The following is a 19,793-nucleotide window of genomic DNA, read 5'->3' on the forward strand; positions in this document are numbered from 1 at the left end:
TACCCAAGTATAGGCAGTTTATTAAATGCCCGACCAGAGAGGAGAACACTTTGGATCACTGTTACACCACAATAAGCAAGGCATATCATGCAGTCGCGCGCGCTGCTCTCGGACTATCAGATCACGTGATGGTGCACTTAATCCCTTCATATAGACAGAGACTGAAACTGGCTAAACCTGTTATGAGGACCATTAAGTGTTTCACCGCCGAGGCTGTGGAGGAGCTGCGTGCATGTTTGGAGACGACACACTGTGAGGCAATTGGAGCGGCCACGGACAATCTGGACGAGTATACGGACACTGTGACCTCATACATTCAGTTCAATGAGGCGCGCATCATTCCAACGCGCACCAGGGCTTGTTATAACAACGACAAGCCCTGGTTCACACCCAAGCTGCAACAGTTGCGCACGAAGAAGGAGGCTGCGTGGAGAAGCGGGGACCAGAGTACCTACAGAGAAGCGAAGTACCACTTCAACAGGGAAGTGGAGAAAGCTAAATCTGTGTACTCTAACCGTCTACAGGAACAGTTCCGCTCCAATGATTCTGCGGCCGTTTGGAGAGGGCTAAGGGCCCTTATGAACTATAAGACCAAAGCGCCCTAGGCCCTGAATTACCGGACTCTCGCTCAGGGCCTCAACATACATTACTGTCGTCATGAACAGCCTTCAGCTCATCAAAGCTCTGCTCCCCCCACCATCACCATCCCCACCAACGCCAGCACTTCATTAAATTATTTAAAGGACTCCAAGGACATCACAGGACTCCAAGAACATCACAGGACTTTAAAGGCCCTCTCCATCCGAGAGGAGGATGTACGCCGGCAGTTCTTGAAGCTGAATACGCGGAAGGCCCCTGGGCCGGATGGTGTCTCCCCCTCCACTCTCAGACACTGCGCGGATCAGCTGGCTCCTGTCTTCACTGACATTTTTAACACCTCTCTGGAGCTATGCCGCGTGCCGTCCTGCTTTAAGACCTCCACCATTGTCCCTGTCCCCAAGAAAGCATGGATTACAGGACTTAATGACTACAGGCCGGTTGCGCTGACGTCTGTGGTCATGAAGTCCTTTGAGCGCTTGGTCCTGCCCCACCTCAAGGACATCACCGCCCCCCTCATGGACCCACTGCAGTTCGTCTACAAAGCCAACGGGTCTGTGGATGATGCAGTGAACCTGGCCCTCCACTTCATCCTGGAGCATCTGGACTCCCTAGGAACCTACGCTAGGATCCTGTTTGTGGACTTCAGCTTTGCCTTCAACACCATCCTCACTGGACTGCTACGAGACAAGCTCTACCAGCTCAGCGTGCCCGACTCCCTCTGCAGTTGGATCAATGACTTCCTGACAGACCGAAGACAGCACGTGCGACTGGGGAAGATTGTCTCGGACAGTCGAACCACGAACACTGGTACTCTCAAGGCTGTGTACTTTCCCCCTGGCTCTTCTCCCTGTGTACAAACTGCTGCACCTCCAGTCACCAGTCCGTAAAGCTGCTCAAGTTTGCGGATGACACTACCCTCATCGGGCTCATCTCGGATGGCGATGAGACCGCCTACAGGAGAGAGGTGGACCGGCTGGCGTCCTGGTGCAGCCTCAACAACCTGGAGCTGAACGCCCAGAAAACAGTGGAGATGATCATGGACTTCAGGGAAGTCACAGCCCCACCATCCCCCCTCACCCTGATTGACTCTCCCACCCTCCTCTCCTTTGTGGACTCCTTCCATTTCTTGGGCACCACCATCACTTCCTGCGGCAGCTGAGGAAACTTACGGTGCCGACCGAGATGCTGGTGCAGTTTTACTCAGCCATCATCGAGTCCATTCTAACCTCCTCCATCACTGTGTGGTTTTCCGGCGCCACAGTCCAGGATAAGCATCGACTGCAGCGCATCGTACGTGCTGCTGAGAAGGTGATTGGCTGCAAGCTCCCATCCCTCCAGGACCTGTTTTCCTCCAGGACCAGGAGGCGTGTGGGTCGGATCACAGCTGACTCATCTCACCCTGGACACAAACTATTCTTCCCACTCCCTCAGGCAGGAGACTACGGCGGTCCATCCACACCCACACCTCCCGCCACCTGAACAGTTTTTTTCCCCTCGGCCATCAGGCACATGAACAATAACAAGATCTGATAGCTCAGTTACAGCTCTTTTTATTACCAAATCTTTGTTATTTGTGTTTTATGTTGCACGATTGCACAAAGAAAAATTCCTAGTTTGTGAACCCATTCTCAAACAATGGCAATAAAAACTATTCTGATTCTGATTCTGATATGCATATTTACATATATATGGATGTGTATATATATATATATATATATATATATACATATACATCAGACACACAGTCGAAGATACACTCTCATGCTTTCTTAACAAGCGGTAACAAACTCAGGGAATCAAAATACATAATGTGTATATATATATATGCTATATATATGTATATATATATATATATATATATATGTTATATATTATATATATATGTATATGTATATGTATATATTTTTATATATACATGTATATCTATGTATGGTTATATATATATATATGCATATATACATATATATGGATGTATATGTATACATATATATAATATATATATATAAAAAAAAAATATATATATATATATACACACATATATATATATACACATATATATATATATATATATATATATATATATATATATATATATATATATATATATATATATACAGGATGCTTCACGGACGCCTTTCTGGTGGTGTTTGTTTAGGGCACATCCGACCGGTAGGAGGCTGCGGGGAAGACCCTGGACATGGTGGGGAGACTATGTCTCCCAGGTGGCCTGGTTGGAGGAGGAGCTACATAAAGTGGCTGAGGAAAGAGAAGATGGATGGATGGATGGGATGGATGAACTTCAATTAAGCTGTAAGGAACATCTTAAAGATCATCAGTTGAAACAAGATGCATCTGATCTTACTTTTAAACTTCATGACAAAGGTTGTAAATGTGATTTTTTAGATTCGTATTTTTGATAAAATTGCAAAAGAATCTAAAATAACCTTTTCACATTGTCGTTATGGGGTATTGCGTGTAGAATTTTGAGGACAAAAATGTATGTATTCCATTTTAAAATAGAGCTGCAACATAAAAAAAATTAAGAAAATGTGAAGTTCTCTGAATACTTTCCGGATGCACTGTACATACATACACGGTTGTGCTTCTGTCTCTTTTTCATTTTTAATCCCGGCCTCATACCCGTGTTGTTCCTGCTCTTCATTAATGTATTTACAGCAGGCAGAATTACATAATACCATATATTCCGGACTATAAACAGCTACTTTTTACCCAATCTTTGAACCATGTGGCTTATACAAAGGTGCAGCTAATATGGATTTTTCTTTGCTAACAGCTAAATTATAGAATGGATTAAGCAAAGAAATCAAACAATTTACTAAAATAATCCACTTTAAGAAACTGTACAAGGAAGAGGAATCCTGATAAATATCTTGAACCTTATTAAAAAAGCAGAACATTTAATTCATCACATAAAGGATGAATAAAGACATCAATGACTCTTTTGTTTTGTTGATCATCCATTTTACTACAGTGTTATAGGCACGGTTTGGAAATAATTAAGGTATGTAAATAAACATTTAGAAAATGTTCTATGTAAATATTTAATTGCACAACATTCACATATTTTTTTGTTCTAATATGTAGTGGGTGTGGCTTATATACTGGTGCCATTTAAAACAAAAAATACGGTAGTAATGTACAGTATTTTAGCGATTGCTTTAGGGACCTACTTCATCACACCTGTTTACTTGACTTTATCGTCATTATTCACTGCTATTGTTCTATTGTGCACATAACAATGTTGTTCTTGTTTAACATTCATCCATCCATCCATCTATTTTCAACCGCTTTTCCCTCTCTGGGTCACGGGGGTGCTGGAGCCTATCTCAGCTGCATTCGGGCGGAAGGCGGGGTACACCCTGGACAAGTCGCCACCTCATCACATGGCCAACACAGACAACATTCCCACTCACATTCACACCCTAGGGACAATTTTGTGTTGCCAATCAACCTATCCCCAGGTGCATGGCTTTGGAGGTGGGAAGAAGCCGGAGTACCTGTAGGGTACCCACACAGTCACAGAGAGAACATGCAAACTCCACACCCAGAGCCCTGGGATCGAATCCAGAACCTTCTTATTGTGAGGCACACTATCCCCTGTTCCACCGTACTGCCCTTTAACATTCATTTTTTGCGCCAGGTCCACTACCAACCACATTGTGAAGTATGCGGACGACACGACAGTAGTGGGCCTCATCCGTGACAACAATGGCATGGACTACAGAGAGGAGGTGAAACATCTGGTTGACTGGTGCAGAACCAACAACCTGGTCCTGAATGTCAACAAGACCAAAGAGATCATCGTTGACTTCAGGAAGCACCAGTCCAGCCACGCTCCACTCTACATCAACGGCACAGCAGTGGAGATAGTAAGCAGCACCAAGTTCCTGGGGTGCAGATAACTGACAATATGACCTGGTTCCTACACACCGGAGCTCTTGTAAAAAGAGCTCAGCAGCGCATGCACTTTTTGCGTCGGATGAAAAGAGCACAGCTCTCTACCCCCATTCTCACCACATTCTACAGAGGCACAATAGAGAGCCTGCTGACCAACAGCATCTCTGTCTGGATTGGAGCCTGCAATGCCTCAGACTGGAAGTCTCTCCAGAGAGTGGCGAGGACGGCGGAAAAGATCATCAGGACTCCTCTTCCTCCTATCCAGGAGATCGCAAAAAGCCGCTGCCTGACCAGGGCTCAGAAAATCTGCAAAGACTCCTCCCAAACCCACCAAGGACTGTTTTCACTGCTGGACTCTAGAAAGAGGTTCCGCAGCCTCCGAAGCAGAACCTCCAGGTTCTGTAACAGCTTCTTCCCTCAGGCCGTAAGACTCTTGAACGCATCATAATTAAATTATCACCTCAACTCCCCCCAAAATGGATTAACTCGCTGGAATAATAAAGACAATATAACATACACCCATAAACGTGGACGCATGTGAAAAAGTGCAATATATTTATCTGTACAGTAATGTATTTATTTATATATATTTATATATATATATATTTATTTATTTTATATATATTTATTTATATATTATTTATATATATTAATTTATTTATTTATGCACCTTATTGCTTTTTTATCCTGCACTACTATGAGCTTATGTCACGAAATGTTGTTCTTATCTGGGCTGTAAAGTTCAAATTTGAATGACAATAAAAAGGAAGTCTAAGTCTAAGTCTAAATATATGCAGTCAAGAGTGAGTAAGTCGGTGCAGCCCCTTTAAGTGACCGTTAGAGTTTTACCCAAAGGTGGGTGTTTGTTGTGACCGCCATTTTGAGTCGCTTGATGTTACAAACACACTTCTCTCTTTGTGTGATTAAACGGTGCACACAACAAAGCTATCTCAATGTGTCTCGCTTTTGCGTTACAAGCACAATACTCTCACCATTTGACTTAAAAAATAGTACATGTTAATGTTTTATCACAGCAATACTATTTTCCACTTTTTTGTGAACTCTTGTAAGATCGATCGATTGATGTTCTGTACGCAACGAACAGTGAGAGCATCAAAGAGCCTGACATCACACTTGCTTTGCGCTGCTGCCTGCTTTCTTCTACTTAAAAGTCGCCACTGTCCTCTTACAATTTGTAGATGGCTGTTCGCGGGTACATCTCAGATATATTAAAATACGTCCACATCGCAGACACTGTTCCAGACAATCCCATGCTTATTGCTTACGTCATCACAACATCTGGTTTCTATAGCGCTTTTCCAGTGAATAAAGTCTTTTTTCCGGTAGCCTATCACTATAATAATAACAATAATACATTTAATTTCTAATAGTAAATGGGTTGTACTTGTATAGCACTTGTTTACCTTTTTTAAAGAACTCAAAGCGCTTTGACACTGTTTCCACATTCACCCATTCACACACACACATTCACACACTGATGGCGGGAGCTGCCATGCACGGCGCTAACCAGGCCCATCAGGAGCAAGGGTGATGTGTCTTGCTCAAGGACACAACAGCCTAGACTAGGATGGGAGAAGGTGGGGATTGAACCAGTAACCCTCAGATTGCTGGCACGGCCACTCTCCCAACTTCGCCACGCCGTCCTCTTTAATGCACTTTTAATGTCAATACTGCACAAATGATAAACTATATTTATATCCATCCATACTGTAACAACCTGTTGGTGTTAATGGTGTATGTTCATCCATCCATCCATCCATCCATTTACTACCCTTTGTCCCTATGTTCATGTGTTATGACATTCATTGTTCTCATGGTCTTGAACACACTGTGTTGTCGGAGAATGAAGAAGTGTTTTATTGTGTGTCTAGGTTGCGTGTTGTAATTGACAATACAACCTTTATTCAACCAGATAAGAAACCCATTGAGATCAAGATCTCTTTCACAAGGGTGACCTGGCCAAGAGGTCAGCATCACATGTCACAGAGCAGTTTCAGAAAAGTAATACGTTAAAACATACATTTTAAAATGCATAAAAGGGAATTGTAAAACAATAAAGATTTACATCTTTTAAAACACAGGCACTGTGCAAATGTCTCACACTGTCTGTCCCTCAGGATAGAACGGATGGCTCCAAATAGAAGTGGTTCAGAGAGTTTCAGTTTTATTTTTTGCAATATTTAAAGGTCTTTTGCCAAATTTAGTCCATACACGAGGAACAATTAAATCATAAGAATTGTTAGAACGTAATGCGTAGGAGCTGTTTTTTCTTTGTAACAAGGTACACAAGTATGGAGGCACTAAACCTAACAGAGCAATGTGTGTATCTGCGTGCACTCAATGAAGATAAGTCTGATTTCATTTACAGTTGACAGGGGTGGGTGAGACGACGACAGCCAGTAACCTAACCCTAACCCTAGGACGGGAGGCATTTAATTGAAGCACTAAAATAAAGCACATCTCCATAACCCATAATCAATTACGGGCGTGAAAGTCGATGTAACCCATTTCTTTCTGAAGAGACAAGCGGGTTTTATTTCTAAAAAACAAAACCAAGCTTTACCCTAAGCTTAGAGACCAAGTTAAAGTAAAACCCAAGTACTTGCAATTTAAGACCTGCTCTACAGGGTTTCCTTTTGGATGTTACTATATTTGGAATGTTTCCTGCCAGCATCGTTGAATGAGAAAAAAAAACCATGAGCTTGCTTTTATCTGTATTTAAAACCAATATAATATCAAATAGGCGAGCCTGGATGACATCAAAAGCAGCTTGTAAAAACTCAAACGCTTGAGTGATGGAAGATGAACAGCAATACATAATAGTGTTGTTTGCATAAAAATGGTAGATTGCATTTGACAAATTGTTACAAAGATTATTTATGTAAATAGAAAATAAAATGGGCTGCAGCACTGAGCCTTGTGGAACTCCTTTGGTAGTGTCCAGTAATAAAGAGGTTGTACACATTGTGTTCTGCTGGAAAGATAGTCTGTGAACCAAGCAGCTGCATTTTTAGACATACCAATGTGATGAAGGGCTTGAATTAACAGACGGTGGTCTACTGTGTCAAATGCTTTTGACAACTAAATCAATAAATAGAGCGACATATTTCTTGCCGTCTACAGCCTCGATTCAATCGTTTAGGACCTTAAGTGCAGCTGTCATAGTGCTGTGCTGTCATCTAAAACCAGATTAAAACTGAGATAAAATATTGTTTGATTCTAAAAAAGCTGGTTAATGATGATCCTCTCAAACCATTTGGCTAAAATGCATGATTTAGAAACCGGTCTGTAATTATTTATATTTGTGGGGTATAAAAAAGGCCGATTTCCAGATTTTTGGAATGCTTTTACTTGTCAGACTCATGTTAAAAATATGCAAGAGAAGCTCAGCAACAAAATCAGCAGCCAATTCAAGAAAAGGGTTCACATTGGTCGGGCCCTGCTGCTTTACTTGTGTCCAGGCTCTTTAGTGCACTGTTTACCTCAGATACTGATACAGATGTGAACTCTAAAGTGCAGGTGTTGCGTCTATTTACAGTCTGAGGTATATTTGCCATATTAGCATTAGTCAAACCAACATTTGATAATTGAGGATTCAACGACTCAAACAAGGACTCGGCAGGGATAAAAAACAGATTAAAGAATTTGATATAGCTGTCAAATGATTCCCGGGCACGGCCACTGCTGCTGCTCATTGCTCCCCTCACCTCCCAGGGGGTGATCAAGGGTGATGGGTCAAATGCAGAGAATAATTTTGCCACACCTAGTGTGTGTGTGACAATCATTGGTACTTTAACTTTAACTTAATATGGGACAAAATACCATATTGAGAAATTGAAGAACTTGGAAAGTCATTTGTTGTCACATGATTTAAAGAAGCTTTTATGGTTTGCCAAAACTTTTTGGGGTCATTTATATGTTTTTCGCATTAATTTAGGTAAAAGTCAGACTTGGCTCTTGTCAGAGTTTGTAGGACGCGAACCCCAAGATGCAGAGAAGGCGGAAGGCGTTATACGGGAAAACATGATTTAATGTTCGAAATAAAGTAAAAACACAAACTAGGAACAGGCAAAATGGAAACAGGAACCAGAAAACAGAAAAACTGGAAATAGCAAACGGCTAACAGGATCTGGCTAACAGGATCTGGCTAACAGGAAAACAAGAAGCTAGGAGAAACCAACCGTAAATAGCTATAAGAAACAGCTTGCCGCTATGACGACAGCGACAAGGACAGGTAGACACTACAATGACATCGGCAATGACAATCAGGTAGTGATGACAATGATCCAGCAGTGACTGGAGGGTAGGGCAGGTATAAATAGCAGCTGGCTGATTGACACCAGGTGTGGCCAGGTGCCAATCAGCCACAGCTGAGGGGACACAGCACTCAGGGAGACAAGTAGGAAATAAAGACAAAATAAAAGTGCTGGACAGAAAACTAAGACAAACTCAGAGAAAAAACTAAAACACAGTCAAACTGTCAGGGACAAGCCTGACAGCTCTCTTAATAGGGAAGTACATTTATTTCTAAGCTGGCAAAAGCTGAGGTTTCCATTTTCAGAGGAAAACCAGGGATTATTTCGAACTTTAACTCAACATTTTTGAAAGGGAGCATGTTTATTGACTATACCTTAAATTCATTATAAAAATGTTCTAACGCTGTCTCTGCATAATCAATTTCAGCGACTCTGTTTCACTAAGTTGTGTATAAAAGTTGTTTAAATCCAGACTTTGACATGTGTATTTTTGGCAGTAGAATCCTGGGCCTGGATTTGTTTGCATATTGCCTGATAGCAGAAATAACAGCAATATAAAGACTTTCTGTTTCATATTCCATCCATCCATCATATTGCGAGGTAACCCGATGAAAACATTATTTGGCTTTCAGAAGGTATAAAGCATCTATTTAACACAAACTTACAACATAAATGAAGCTGGTTAGAATTGTTTAGCTCTGACCCACAAAAAGACATCAATAAGCTTTGCGTAAATTATGTAGTTTCAAAGGACCAGGTGATTGCTATTGTGTTTGTTAAGAGTTAAAGGTTGGTAGAGCACCTGGTCAGGTACCCCATAACAATTGTGGAAAACAAGTCCAGTATTCATGGGATTTTATGGGCGGAGTAGTGGAACTCCCATTGGCTCCGCTGCAAACAGACTTTTATGTCGATTTATTTAATATTTAGAGTGCATTAAAAAAATACATACATTGTCATTTCTTTCATAATGATTGTGAACGATATGCAAAATAAAAATAAAATAAAAAGTGCAGTTCCCCTTTAAAGTCAGCCTGCCCTGCAGTCAGGGCTGGAAGATTGTTGATGTTACTGCCTCTCTCTCTCTATTTCGACTACTTGCTGTACATATCCTACCAAGTCAGACCTACACTGTTTCAATATCAATTTCTCTGTTCTCAATTGTTGATGACTGATGATAACAACCAAACCTAACCCACCCCGAATTGTAAATAATGTAAATAATTCAATGTATGCACCCTGATGATTATCTTGTGTGATGACTGTTTTATGATAATAGTATATATGATAGTATACATCTGTATCATGAATCAATTTAAGTGGACCCCGACTTAAACAAGTTGAAAAACTTATTCGGGTGTTATCATTTAGTGGTCAATTGCACGGAATATGTACTTCAGTGTGCAACCTACTAATAAAAGTCTCAATCAATCAATCAATGCTCTTTTGTCTCCAGCATCTTGGGATCACAAATACTGCAGCAATGCTCAAGTGTGACAGTTTCAGATACATTTGAACACAAGACAATTAGTTTATTTCATTCCATACTGACACAATGGTACAACATTATTCTAGAGAGAATTACTGTTGGTTAAGTTGCATTACAGGAGGGGTGAGTACTATAATTATAAAACAGGTAAAACCACATTCTTCAACTCATGTACGGTACACATTTTTTACACTACTGCTAAAAATACAGTGAAGCACATTTCTAAACATATATTAAAAATATTAGTGAAGTGAATATTACCATTAAGTATATATTTACTCCTTTAAACTACACCAAGTCTTACATTAGAGCATGGTTCCTTTAGAAATGAGGCCCATTTAAAAAGGAAATAGAAACTATCACATGCTTTTTTTTGCTTAAAACTTATATTGCATATGTTTTAATTAAACCTTGATTTTAAAGTTTCTGCATACTGATATTGTGTGCATTAAACACTATACGTGCTCTGTGTACAGTGTATTATAGTATGCTCCTGAGATAGTATCTGAGGCGACATGAACTTTCCCCTTTGATTTGATTGTTTAATTGTGCTCATCATCCTTGAGGTAATGATATACTTTTATTTGTTTCCACTTTGGAAACTACATTTTCCCATCAGAAAGGGTCACAGTGTAACCAAGATTAGACATTGTCACGGTCACCCATTTAACATGACAGATCAGTAAATGTTCAACCTTATTGTACGTGAACCATGGAATAAAGACATCTTCTGTCGCTTCTCGTCACTAAAGACATTGCCCTAAAACGTTAAGGCTTTTAAATAACAGAACACAAAAGTAATTACAGCAGTTGTTTGGTTATCGTTCAAAAAGGTCCACATTTTGGCAAAAAAAGAAGAATAAGTGCTAATTACATTTTAACAGAAGTGTAGATAGAACATGTTAAAACAGGAAGTAACCAGACTTTAACAGTAAATAAACAAGTAGTTTAATAATCCATCTTCTACTGTTTGTCCCTCATAAATTTGACAAGATAAAATGGAAATGGCACAATATGTTACTGCATTCGTCGGCCGCCATTGGTCAAGTGCAGGGGTTGGCAACCCACGGCTCCAGAGCCGCATGCGGCTCATTGATCACTCTGATGCGGCTCAGCTGCATACTTGCCGACCCCCCCGCTTATCCCGAGAGACTTCCGGATTTCAGTGCCTCTCGCAGAAATCTCCCGGGATTAATATTCTCCGATTGTCACCCTAACAATAATAATAAAGGCATGCCATAATGGTACAGCATTTAGCGCCCTTTACAATCTGTATTGACAGCGTGCCAGCTCAACCTCTTGTTGTATGCATCTTCTGCTTGCACATGTATATGACAGCAGCATACTTGGTCAACAGCCATACAGGTTACACTGACGGTGGCCATATAAAACAACTTTAACACTCTTACTAATAATGCGCCACACTTTGAACCAAAACCAAACAAGAATGACAAACACATTTCGGGAGAACATCTGCACCTTAACACAACATAAACACAACAGAACAAATACCCAGAATCCCATGCAGCCCTGACTCTTCCGGGCTACATTATACACCCGTGCTACCACCAAACCCCGCCCCCACCCCAACCCTGCTCCCTCACACATCAACCCCCCCCCCTCTGTGCGTCGGTTGAGGTGGGCGGGGTTGCCAAGAGATGGCCTTTACAAAAACTTTCTGTATTTGGAGAGTGTCTTTAGAAGAGTGCACCAAAAGGCCTGCAGATGTGCGCAACCCTGGAACTAACTACTGTGGAAGAAACGTTTGGCATCTATTCCTGCCAACAAGGGGTTCTCCACCAAGTAGATATTTAGCTTGTGGATTGGATAGTTTCAGAGAATGTCGTCCTCAAAAGGTGTTTTTTTCCATGTCACTGCCTCTCCCTGAAGTGTTGCTTTCTGCACCCTAGGGCCTGGTGGTCACATCTCCAAATACAGCCTCAGCTGGCTCGCTGAAAATAGCTACGAAGGAAGAAAACAGCGCACCACCCAGCCACGTATTCCCTGGAATGCTGACATCTATAACAATGCAAATGTGCCCTCTTTGAAATGGGACGCGTTTATGAGCAGTGATGATGCTCTGAAGACGTTTTTGCAGACCTATCTTCTCTATGGGATTGCGTTCGTGGAAGATGTCCCTGCTACAGTTGAAGCCACAGAGGCCGTTTCTCTGAGGGTCAGTCTTATAAGGTATAACACCATTTTCCTTCTTTTTTTTTGCCATCATATTGCAACTGCTGTACTGGTTGTCTCTTCAAAAATGTGCTTATGTGACATGCATACTTTGTCGAACAAGGCAAAACACATCCAACATTCTTCCAATTCTGTTGTGTTACAACCAGGGAGACGACATATGGGGGAATGTGGTGCCTCACTTCAGATAATTCAAGAGGAGACAGCGCTTACACCACCGTGGCTCTGGACCGCCACATTGACACATGTTATTTACATGAACCGTGTGGGTAAGTGGGAGGTATAGAGGCATACATTTATGCTTCCACCTAAATAACAGTTGGCATAACAAAACACTGCTACACAAATACAATTCTGTATATTTGCGCCGACATTCACCGCAATTCTGGTTCATTTGCAGTCGGGCTGCAGCTATCAATTATTTTATTAATTGAATAATGTACCGAGTATTTGAATAAAACAAGTTCTTGCTACAATGTATCTTTTAGGGGAAATAGTTGAAATAAACCAGGATTTTTCTAATTATGTTTATTCTTTCTTATGAATGGACATGACATTAACATTGCACGTTTGCTATACGATACAGTATATTATTTCCATCCATTTTCTACCGCTTGTCCCTTTTGGGGTTGCGGGGGTTGCTGTTTATATGTGAATAAAAGGTAATAAATAATAAAGAACCAAACTAAACAAAAATACTCTTAAGTATGATGAATTAACTGACAATGTATTAACCCGGCAGGCACAAGACATTAAAACGTTGACAACTTGTTAAATTGGGTCCTGACATTGAGCAACTCAAACATAACGTTGAAACAACATGCTTTTTGACAACGTTTAGTCAATGTCAGGTTGTGATGTTGATTTAACCATTAAAAGGTGGTCTTTTCCCCATCAACGTTGTCTCGATTTAGCCCGAAGGTGTAGGCCGCAACTGAGCGGGAGCCCTTTTGGAGGGAGTGCAGTCGTGAAGCAGCATCACCCCCGTCCACGGGGTGATTGAACGCAGCTTGGTACTTCGCTCGAAAAGCAGCATAGTCGGGGCCCAGCCCCTAAGTTTTGTCTACTGCTGCGGTGGCCCACTTGAAAGCCTGCCCAGAGAGCAGCAAAAACACGACTGCCACCTTAGCTGCGTCAGAAGCATATTGAGATGGTTGGTGTTTGAAAATGAGTTCACATTGAACCAAAAAACCCTGACAAAGTTCAAAATCCCCCTCAAAGGGTCTGGGGCTGGCTATCTTGGGTTCCCAGGCGTAGGAGGGGCTCCAGGAGGTGGCGGCTGACGGAGCACCGGAACTCAGCACAGGAGGAGGAGCAAGGCTTGGACTAAGGTTGTCCTGACTAAGGTTGTCCAGTCTAGTCAGCAGGCTAGCGAAGGCGACCTCGAGCTTGTTCTCCAGGTTCGAAAAACGAGACTGGTGTTCCTGGAGAACAGCGTGTATGGTCGAGAGGTCGGGAGCCGTGGGGGGTCGGGAAAGGGAGGCGGACTTGGGTCTACTTGTGCCGTCCGGTCCCGACATGGCTAGAACATACTGTGACGTACGGCGGGGGAAGGAGACGGCACGGAGGCAGGTATAGCACAAAGCACATTTATTGACCTTGATGATGCGGTGGAGTGTGTATGCTACCATGTGTGTTTGCAGGACTATGTGAAGCGTTTACAATGATTATTACCAGGGGTTGTTGTAAGTGCGTGTTGAGTGAGAAGGCGACAAGTCCAGTAGGGCGAGGCTGGTTGAAGAATCGGTAATACAAGCGGGAGGTCCATGGGGCTGGAGAGGCGTCAAGAGGTCTGTGTCCAAAGCAGAGGTTGTTGTCCAGGGAGGCAGTCAAGATCCAGAGGGGAAGTCCAAGGAAGCGAGGCGCACAGCTCGGGTGCAGGGAGTTTATAAGAGACAAATAAACACAAGGGCAGAAAACACTGAGAACGAGGGTCAAAGAGAGGAGCTAGACATTACAGCTTACTGTCAGACAGAGAACTACGTTCTAGCACTGGATCTCAGGACAGGCTGGCTTTTATGGTGAGTGGTCTCATCAGCAGCAGGTATGTTGATCGTTGATTGAATGGGGCGTGGCCGCGGCAGAAGCGGAGCGTGTAGGGGCGTGGCCAGCGGTGCGCTCAGCGGCGCGTGCTGAGGAAAGAAAGGCTGACTGCGCACACGCCGTAACACAACCACCTTATTGAAAATATGTTGCTTATAATCGGCAAGACTGGACAGAGAAGCAGCCTGTAGAAGACACCATATTAGTCCGGTCCCAAAAGTAAATGTTGAACAGTTTTTTTTCCCATTATTTCATAAAACTTATGTAGTAAATGTTTTTCTTTTTAAAGGGTGTTACAGGACAAGCGCAGATTAAATTGATTTCAACTCATTTCAATGAGCTGGGTTGCTTTGAGATACGAGTATTTTGTGTTGCAAGCTTGGTCGATGAACGCAAAGTGCTCATAAGTTTAGGTGACACTGTACTTCTTTTGGGAAAAATTGCTTCAGTTTTTGTACAATTTAGTTTTCATCTGACCTTTTGGAACGGATTAAAAATTAAAATCGAGGTTTTACTGTAATAGTTTTTGAAATTGACAAAAACACCACTTAGACCTGTTCCAAAGGTGAAAAACACTCCCGTATTGTGATAGATGTATTATTATTAATTATTGTCGCGTAAAATAACTTTGATAACATTTTCTGACGTTACTACACTTTTTTTTTCAGAATTCAAGTTTTTCACTGCCTCAAACATGAGGGAACGGGAGGAAAGACACTCCTTGTGGATGGATTCTATGCAGCAGAAAATATTCGCAAGAACTCCCCAGACCATTTTGAGCTGCTTTCCAGTGTTTCTATCAGACATGAACATCGTGAAAACACTCCTGGCCATCTATACTGCATGCAAGGCATCGGACCCATCCTGAATGTCTATCCTTGGAACAATGAACTTTACATGATACGGTATGTCAATAATGCCAGGTATATACAGTATAAAATTAAAAACAGATGTGTTGTTATCACAGTGATCAGTTATGGATAATATGTTAATGCTTCATGTCAGGGCTATCCAAATCCTATCGGAGAATGGCACGTAATTCAGTTCAAAACATGGGAGACAAACATTTTTGCCGAAATTTCCTAAAAAAAAAAAATAGTGCCCCAGTTGTATTGAGGACCTGGACCATTGTAAACACATCAATGTATCCTTGCATTAACATTTTAATTATGCAAGCAAACATAACACTGTGGTCCAAATGTGTGATTTACATAATTGAGGTGTTCCTCATCTTGTGTGATGACTGTATTATGCTGATAGTAAATATTTGTACCATGAATAGATTTACATGGACCCCGACTAAAAAACAAGTTGAAAAACTTATTGGGGTGTTACCATTTAGTGGTCAATTGTACGGAATATGTACTGTACTGTACAGTACAATCTACTAATAAAAGTTTCAATCAATCAATCAATCAAAGAAACACCTTTAGTTCCTCTCATTTTTGGCAGTTACACATTTTTTTTCGTAATGTGATTTATACAACTAATGTGTTGCTGTAGCTCATTAACCTTAGATGCAGTCAGTAGTCATTTGTTCAACTTCTTTAGTTATACAAGTAATGTTCCTCAAGGTTCTATTTTAGGTCTTCTCTTTTTCTTCATTTGGGCTAATCAACTGGTGGACTGGGAGTTCAGTTCAAAAAACTTGTGAGAAACTCACATTTTTTTAGCCAAGTCTTAAAAACTTCAGAGTTTTTCTAGACATAACCTTTGACTATTTTTTTCTAGAAAGTCCTTAAAAACAGGAGTGTATTCCTCTCACCCTTACCAAATAGAGCAGAGTGGGTTTTAAGAATAGACTGAGAGGAGAAGTATTGCGGAAAGGGATTATTCTAGATTGTGCATAATGTCATGACTGGTTTTATTGATTATTGACTATTTTATTGATTATGGGACAAGCAGTAGAAAATGGATGGATGGTACTTTTTCGTCACATACTGTTTGTCTTTGGTACACTGTGTATATTACAGGCCATTGGTTCTTTGTTTTATTTTTGCAAAACTATATATCTATTTTTATATTGCTCTTTTTATCTTTGGTATGAACATTAGTATGTAAACTCGAAATTATTGTTTTTTTTGTTGTTGTTTTTGTTATTTTTGTATTACAACATTTTATTATTGATCATGTTATACTGCATTGTAATCTTTTGTTTTGTGATTGTGCGATGTTTTTTGCCTGAACCCCAGGAAGAATAGTCTCCACTGCGATGTAGACTAATGGGGATCCTTAATAAACTAAACTAAACTAAACTAAACTAAATATATATAAATCAAATGTCTTCTCTAGAGGACGTTGGTTCTCAATTTAAGAATAATAGTGAAGGGAGAATGGAAATCTGGCCCACAAAACCATTTACCGTATTTTTCGGACTATAAGTCGCAGTTTTTTTCACAGTTTGGCCGGCGGTGCGATTTATACTCAGGAACGACTTATGTGTGAAATTATTAACACATTACTGTAAAATATCAAATAATAATATTAATCTCATTCACGTAAGAGACTAGACGTATAAGATTTCATGGGATTTAGCGATTAGGAGTGACAGATTGTTTGGTAAACGTATAGCAGTTTCTATATGTTATAGTTATTTGAATGACTCTTACCATAATATGTTACGTTAACATACCAGGCACGTTCTCAGTTGGTTATTTATGCCTCATATAACGTACACTTATTCAGCCTGTTGTTCACTATTCTTTATTTATTTTAAATTGCCTTTCAAATGTCTATTCTTGGTGTTGGGTTTTATCAAATAAATTTCCCACAAAAATGCGATTTATACTCCAGTGCGACTTATATGTTTTTTTCCTTCTTTATTATGCATTTTCGGCCGGTGCGACTTATACTCCGAAAAACACGGTAGTTGAATATCGTCTCTGTTTAGTACCGGTAGCTGCAGTAAAAGTTGTGATTTAGAAAGAAATGCAAATGTCAGGATAATATTCCCATATATTTTTTTAAAGGTTTATGTCATTTAAAAAAACTCTTAAACAGGTACAACAACTATGACCGATCAGCGACTGACACCATCCCTCATGATGTTATTCGACGCTGGTATGTGGCTCATCGAGAATTGACTACGCAACTCAGGCGACCAGAGAATGAGCTGTGGGTGAAACTGACTCCTGGAAATGTAAGTTTCTCACTGCAGATACAGGAGGGAAGGGATACATATGGCCCGACTCATGGGTGGATCTTGCTTGACATAAAGAGGGGGAGCCCACCACAGATTTCCCAGGCACTGCTTCCTCATAGGAAGGCGTGTTGGTGAGATTGAGGAGGTCTTCGAAATAATCCCTCCACCGATCCACAACATCCGCAGTCAAGGTCAGCAGAACACCATCCGCACCATACACGGTGTTGACAGTGCACTGCTTCCCCTTCCTGAGGCGGCAGATGGTGGTCCAGAATCGCTTCAAAGCCGTCCGGAAGTCGTTTCCCATGGCTTACCCGAATTCCTCCCATGTCCGAGTTTTTGCCTCTGCGACTGCTGAAGCTGCACACCGCTTGGCCTGTCGGTACCTGTCCGCTGCCTACGGAGTCCTATGAGCCAAAAGAACCCGATAGGACTCCTTCTTCAGCTTTACGGCATCCCTCACCGCCGGTGTCCACCAACGGGTTCTAGGATTACCGCCACGACAGGCACCAACTACCTTGCGGCCACAGCTCCAATCAGCCGCCTCGACAATAGAGGTGCGGAACATGGTCCACTCGGACTTAATGTCCAGCACCTCCCTCGTGACATGTTCAAAGTTTTTCCGGAGGTGGGAATTGAAACTCTCTTTGACAGGAGACTCTGCCAGATGTTCCCAGCAGACCCTCACAATGCGTTTGGGCCTGCCAGGTCTGTCCGGCATCCTCCCCCACCATCACAGCCAACTCACCACCAGGTGGTGATCGGTAGAAAAGCTCCACCCCTCTCTTCACCGAGTGTCCAAAACATGAGGCCGCAAATCCGATGACACAACTACAAAGTCGATCATGGAACTGCGGCCTAGGTGTCCTGGTGCCAAGTGCACATATGGACACCCGTATGTTTGAACATGGTGTTTGTAATGGACAATCTGTGACGAGCACAAATGACAAATAACAAAACACCACTTGGGTTCAGATCCAGGCGGCCATTCTACCCAATCACACCTCTCCAGGTTTCACTGTCGTTGCCAACATGTGCGTTGAAGTCCCCCAGTAGGACAAGGGAATCACCCGGGAGAGCACTTTCCAGTACTCCCTCGAGTGTATCCAAAAAGGGTGGGTACTTTGAACTGCTGTTTGGTGCGTAAGCACAAACAACAGTCAGGACCCATCCCCCCCACCCGAAGGCGGAGGGAGGCTACCCTCTCGTCCACTGGGTTGAACTCCAACGTGCAAGCTTTGAGCCGGGGGGGCAACAAGAATTGCTACCCCAGCTCGTCGCCTCTCACTGCGTGCAACGCCAGTGTGGAAGAGAGTCCAACCCCTCTCGAGAGAACTGGTACCAGAGCCCTTGCTGTGCGTCAAGGTGAGTCCGACTATATCTAGCCGGAACTTCTCTACCTCGCGCACTAGCTCAGGCTCCTTCCCCCCCAGCGAGGTGACGTTCCATGTCCCAAGAGCTAGCTTATGTAGCCGAGGATCAGACCGCCAAGTGCCCTGCTTTCGGCTTCCGCCCAGCTCACAATGCACCCGAACTCTATGGCCCCTCCCATGAGTGGTGAGCCCATTGGAGGGGTGACCCACGTTGCCTCTTCGGGCTGTGCCCGGCCGGGCCCCATGGGGACAGGCCCGGCCGGGCACCAGGCGCTCGCCATCGTGCCCCAACTCCGGGCCTGGCTCCAGAGGGGTACCCCGGTGATCCGCGTCCGGGCAGGGGAAATCTGAATCCTTGTTGATGCATTCCCATAGAAGTCTTCGAGCTGCTCTTTGTCTGATCCCTCACCTAGGACCTGTTTGTCTTGGGAGACCCTACCAGGGGGCATGAAAGCCCCTGGACAACATAGCTCCTAGGATCATTGGGACACGCAAACTCCTCTACCACGGTAAGGTGGCAGCTCAGAGAGGAGGTTAGGAAGCTGCTATGCCAAGTTTTGTTATTGTCAATAGTGCTGTGTGAGCATGTTTTCTTCACCAATTATTATTTTTTTTTTACTGGTATGAAGCACTGTGTGTTGCAAATTGCCTGTGCATGAAAAGTTCTACATAAATGAAATTTGATTGATTGTTTAATGAATAACATAGCTATAACACGATTGATGTGGGAAACAATGCATGACACTATCATGGAATGC

General features: G+C 42.3%; 2 protein-coding genes across 4 annotated transcripts in view; one reads left to right on the forward strand and one right to left on the reverse strand.

The window, feature by feature from the left end:
- mpp1 (MAGUK p55 scaffold protein 1) overlaps positions 1–8,808 on the reverse strand; it is a 38,160-nt gene extending 29,352 nt beyond the window's left edge. The window contains exon 1 of the mRNA XM_061962047.1: positions 8,748–8,808. The gene's annotated coding sequence lies outside the window, so the exon portion shown is untranslated. The remainder of the gene's footprint in view (positions 1–8,747) is intronic.
- The window catches only part of tmlhe (trimethyllysine hydroxylase, epsilon), a 66,814-nt gene that overhangs the window by 44,211 nt on the left and 2,810 nt on the right, over positions 1–19,793 (forward strand). For 2 of the 3 annotated variants that reach the window (XM_061962051.1, XM_061962050.1), the window contains 4 exons: positions 12,195–12,474; positions 12,627–12,746; positions 15,189–15,425; positions 17,521–17,659. In XM_061962051.1, coding sequence (XP_061818035.1) covers positions 12,195–12,474; positions 12,627–12,746; positions 15,189–15,425; positions 17,521–17,659 — 776 coding nt within the window. Of the gene's footprint in view, positions 1–12,194; positions 12,475–12,626; positions 12,747–15,188; positions 15,426–17,520; positions 17,660–19,448; positions 19,545–19,793 lie in introns of all 3 variants that reach the window. The other variant, XM_061962052.1, reaches the window with a different exon arrangement.

Source organism: Nerophis lumbriciformis, linkage group LG09 (genome assembly GCF_033978685.3).
Source record: "Nerophis lumbriciformis linkage group LG09, RoL_Nlum_v2.1, whole genome shotgun sequence".
NCBI lineage: Eukaryota > Metazoa > Chordata > Actinopteri > Syngnathiformes > Syngnathidae > Nerophis > Nerophis lumbriciformis.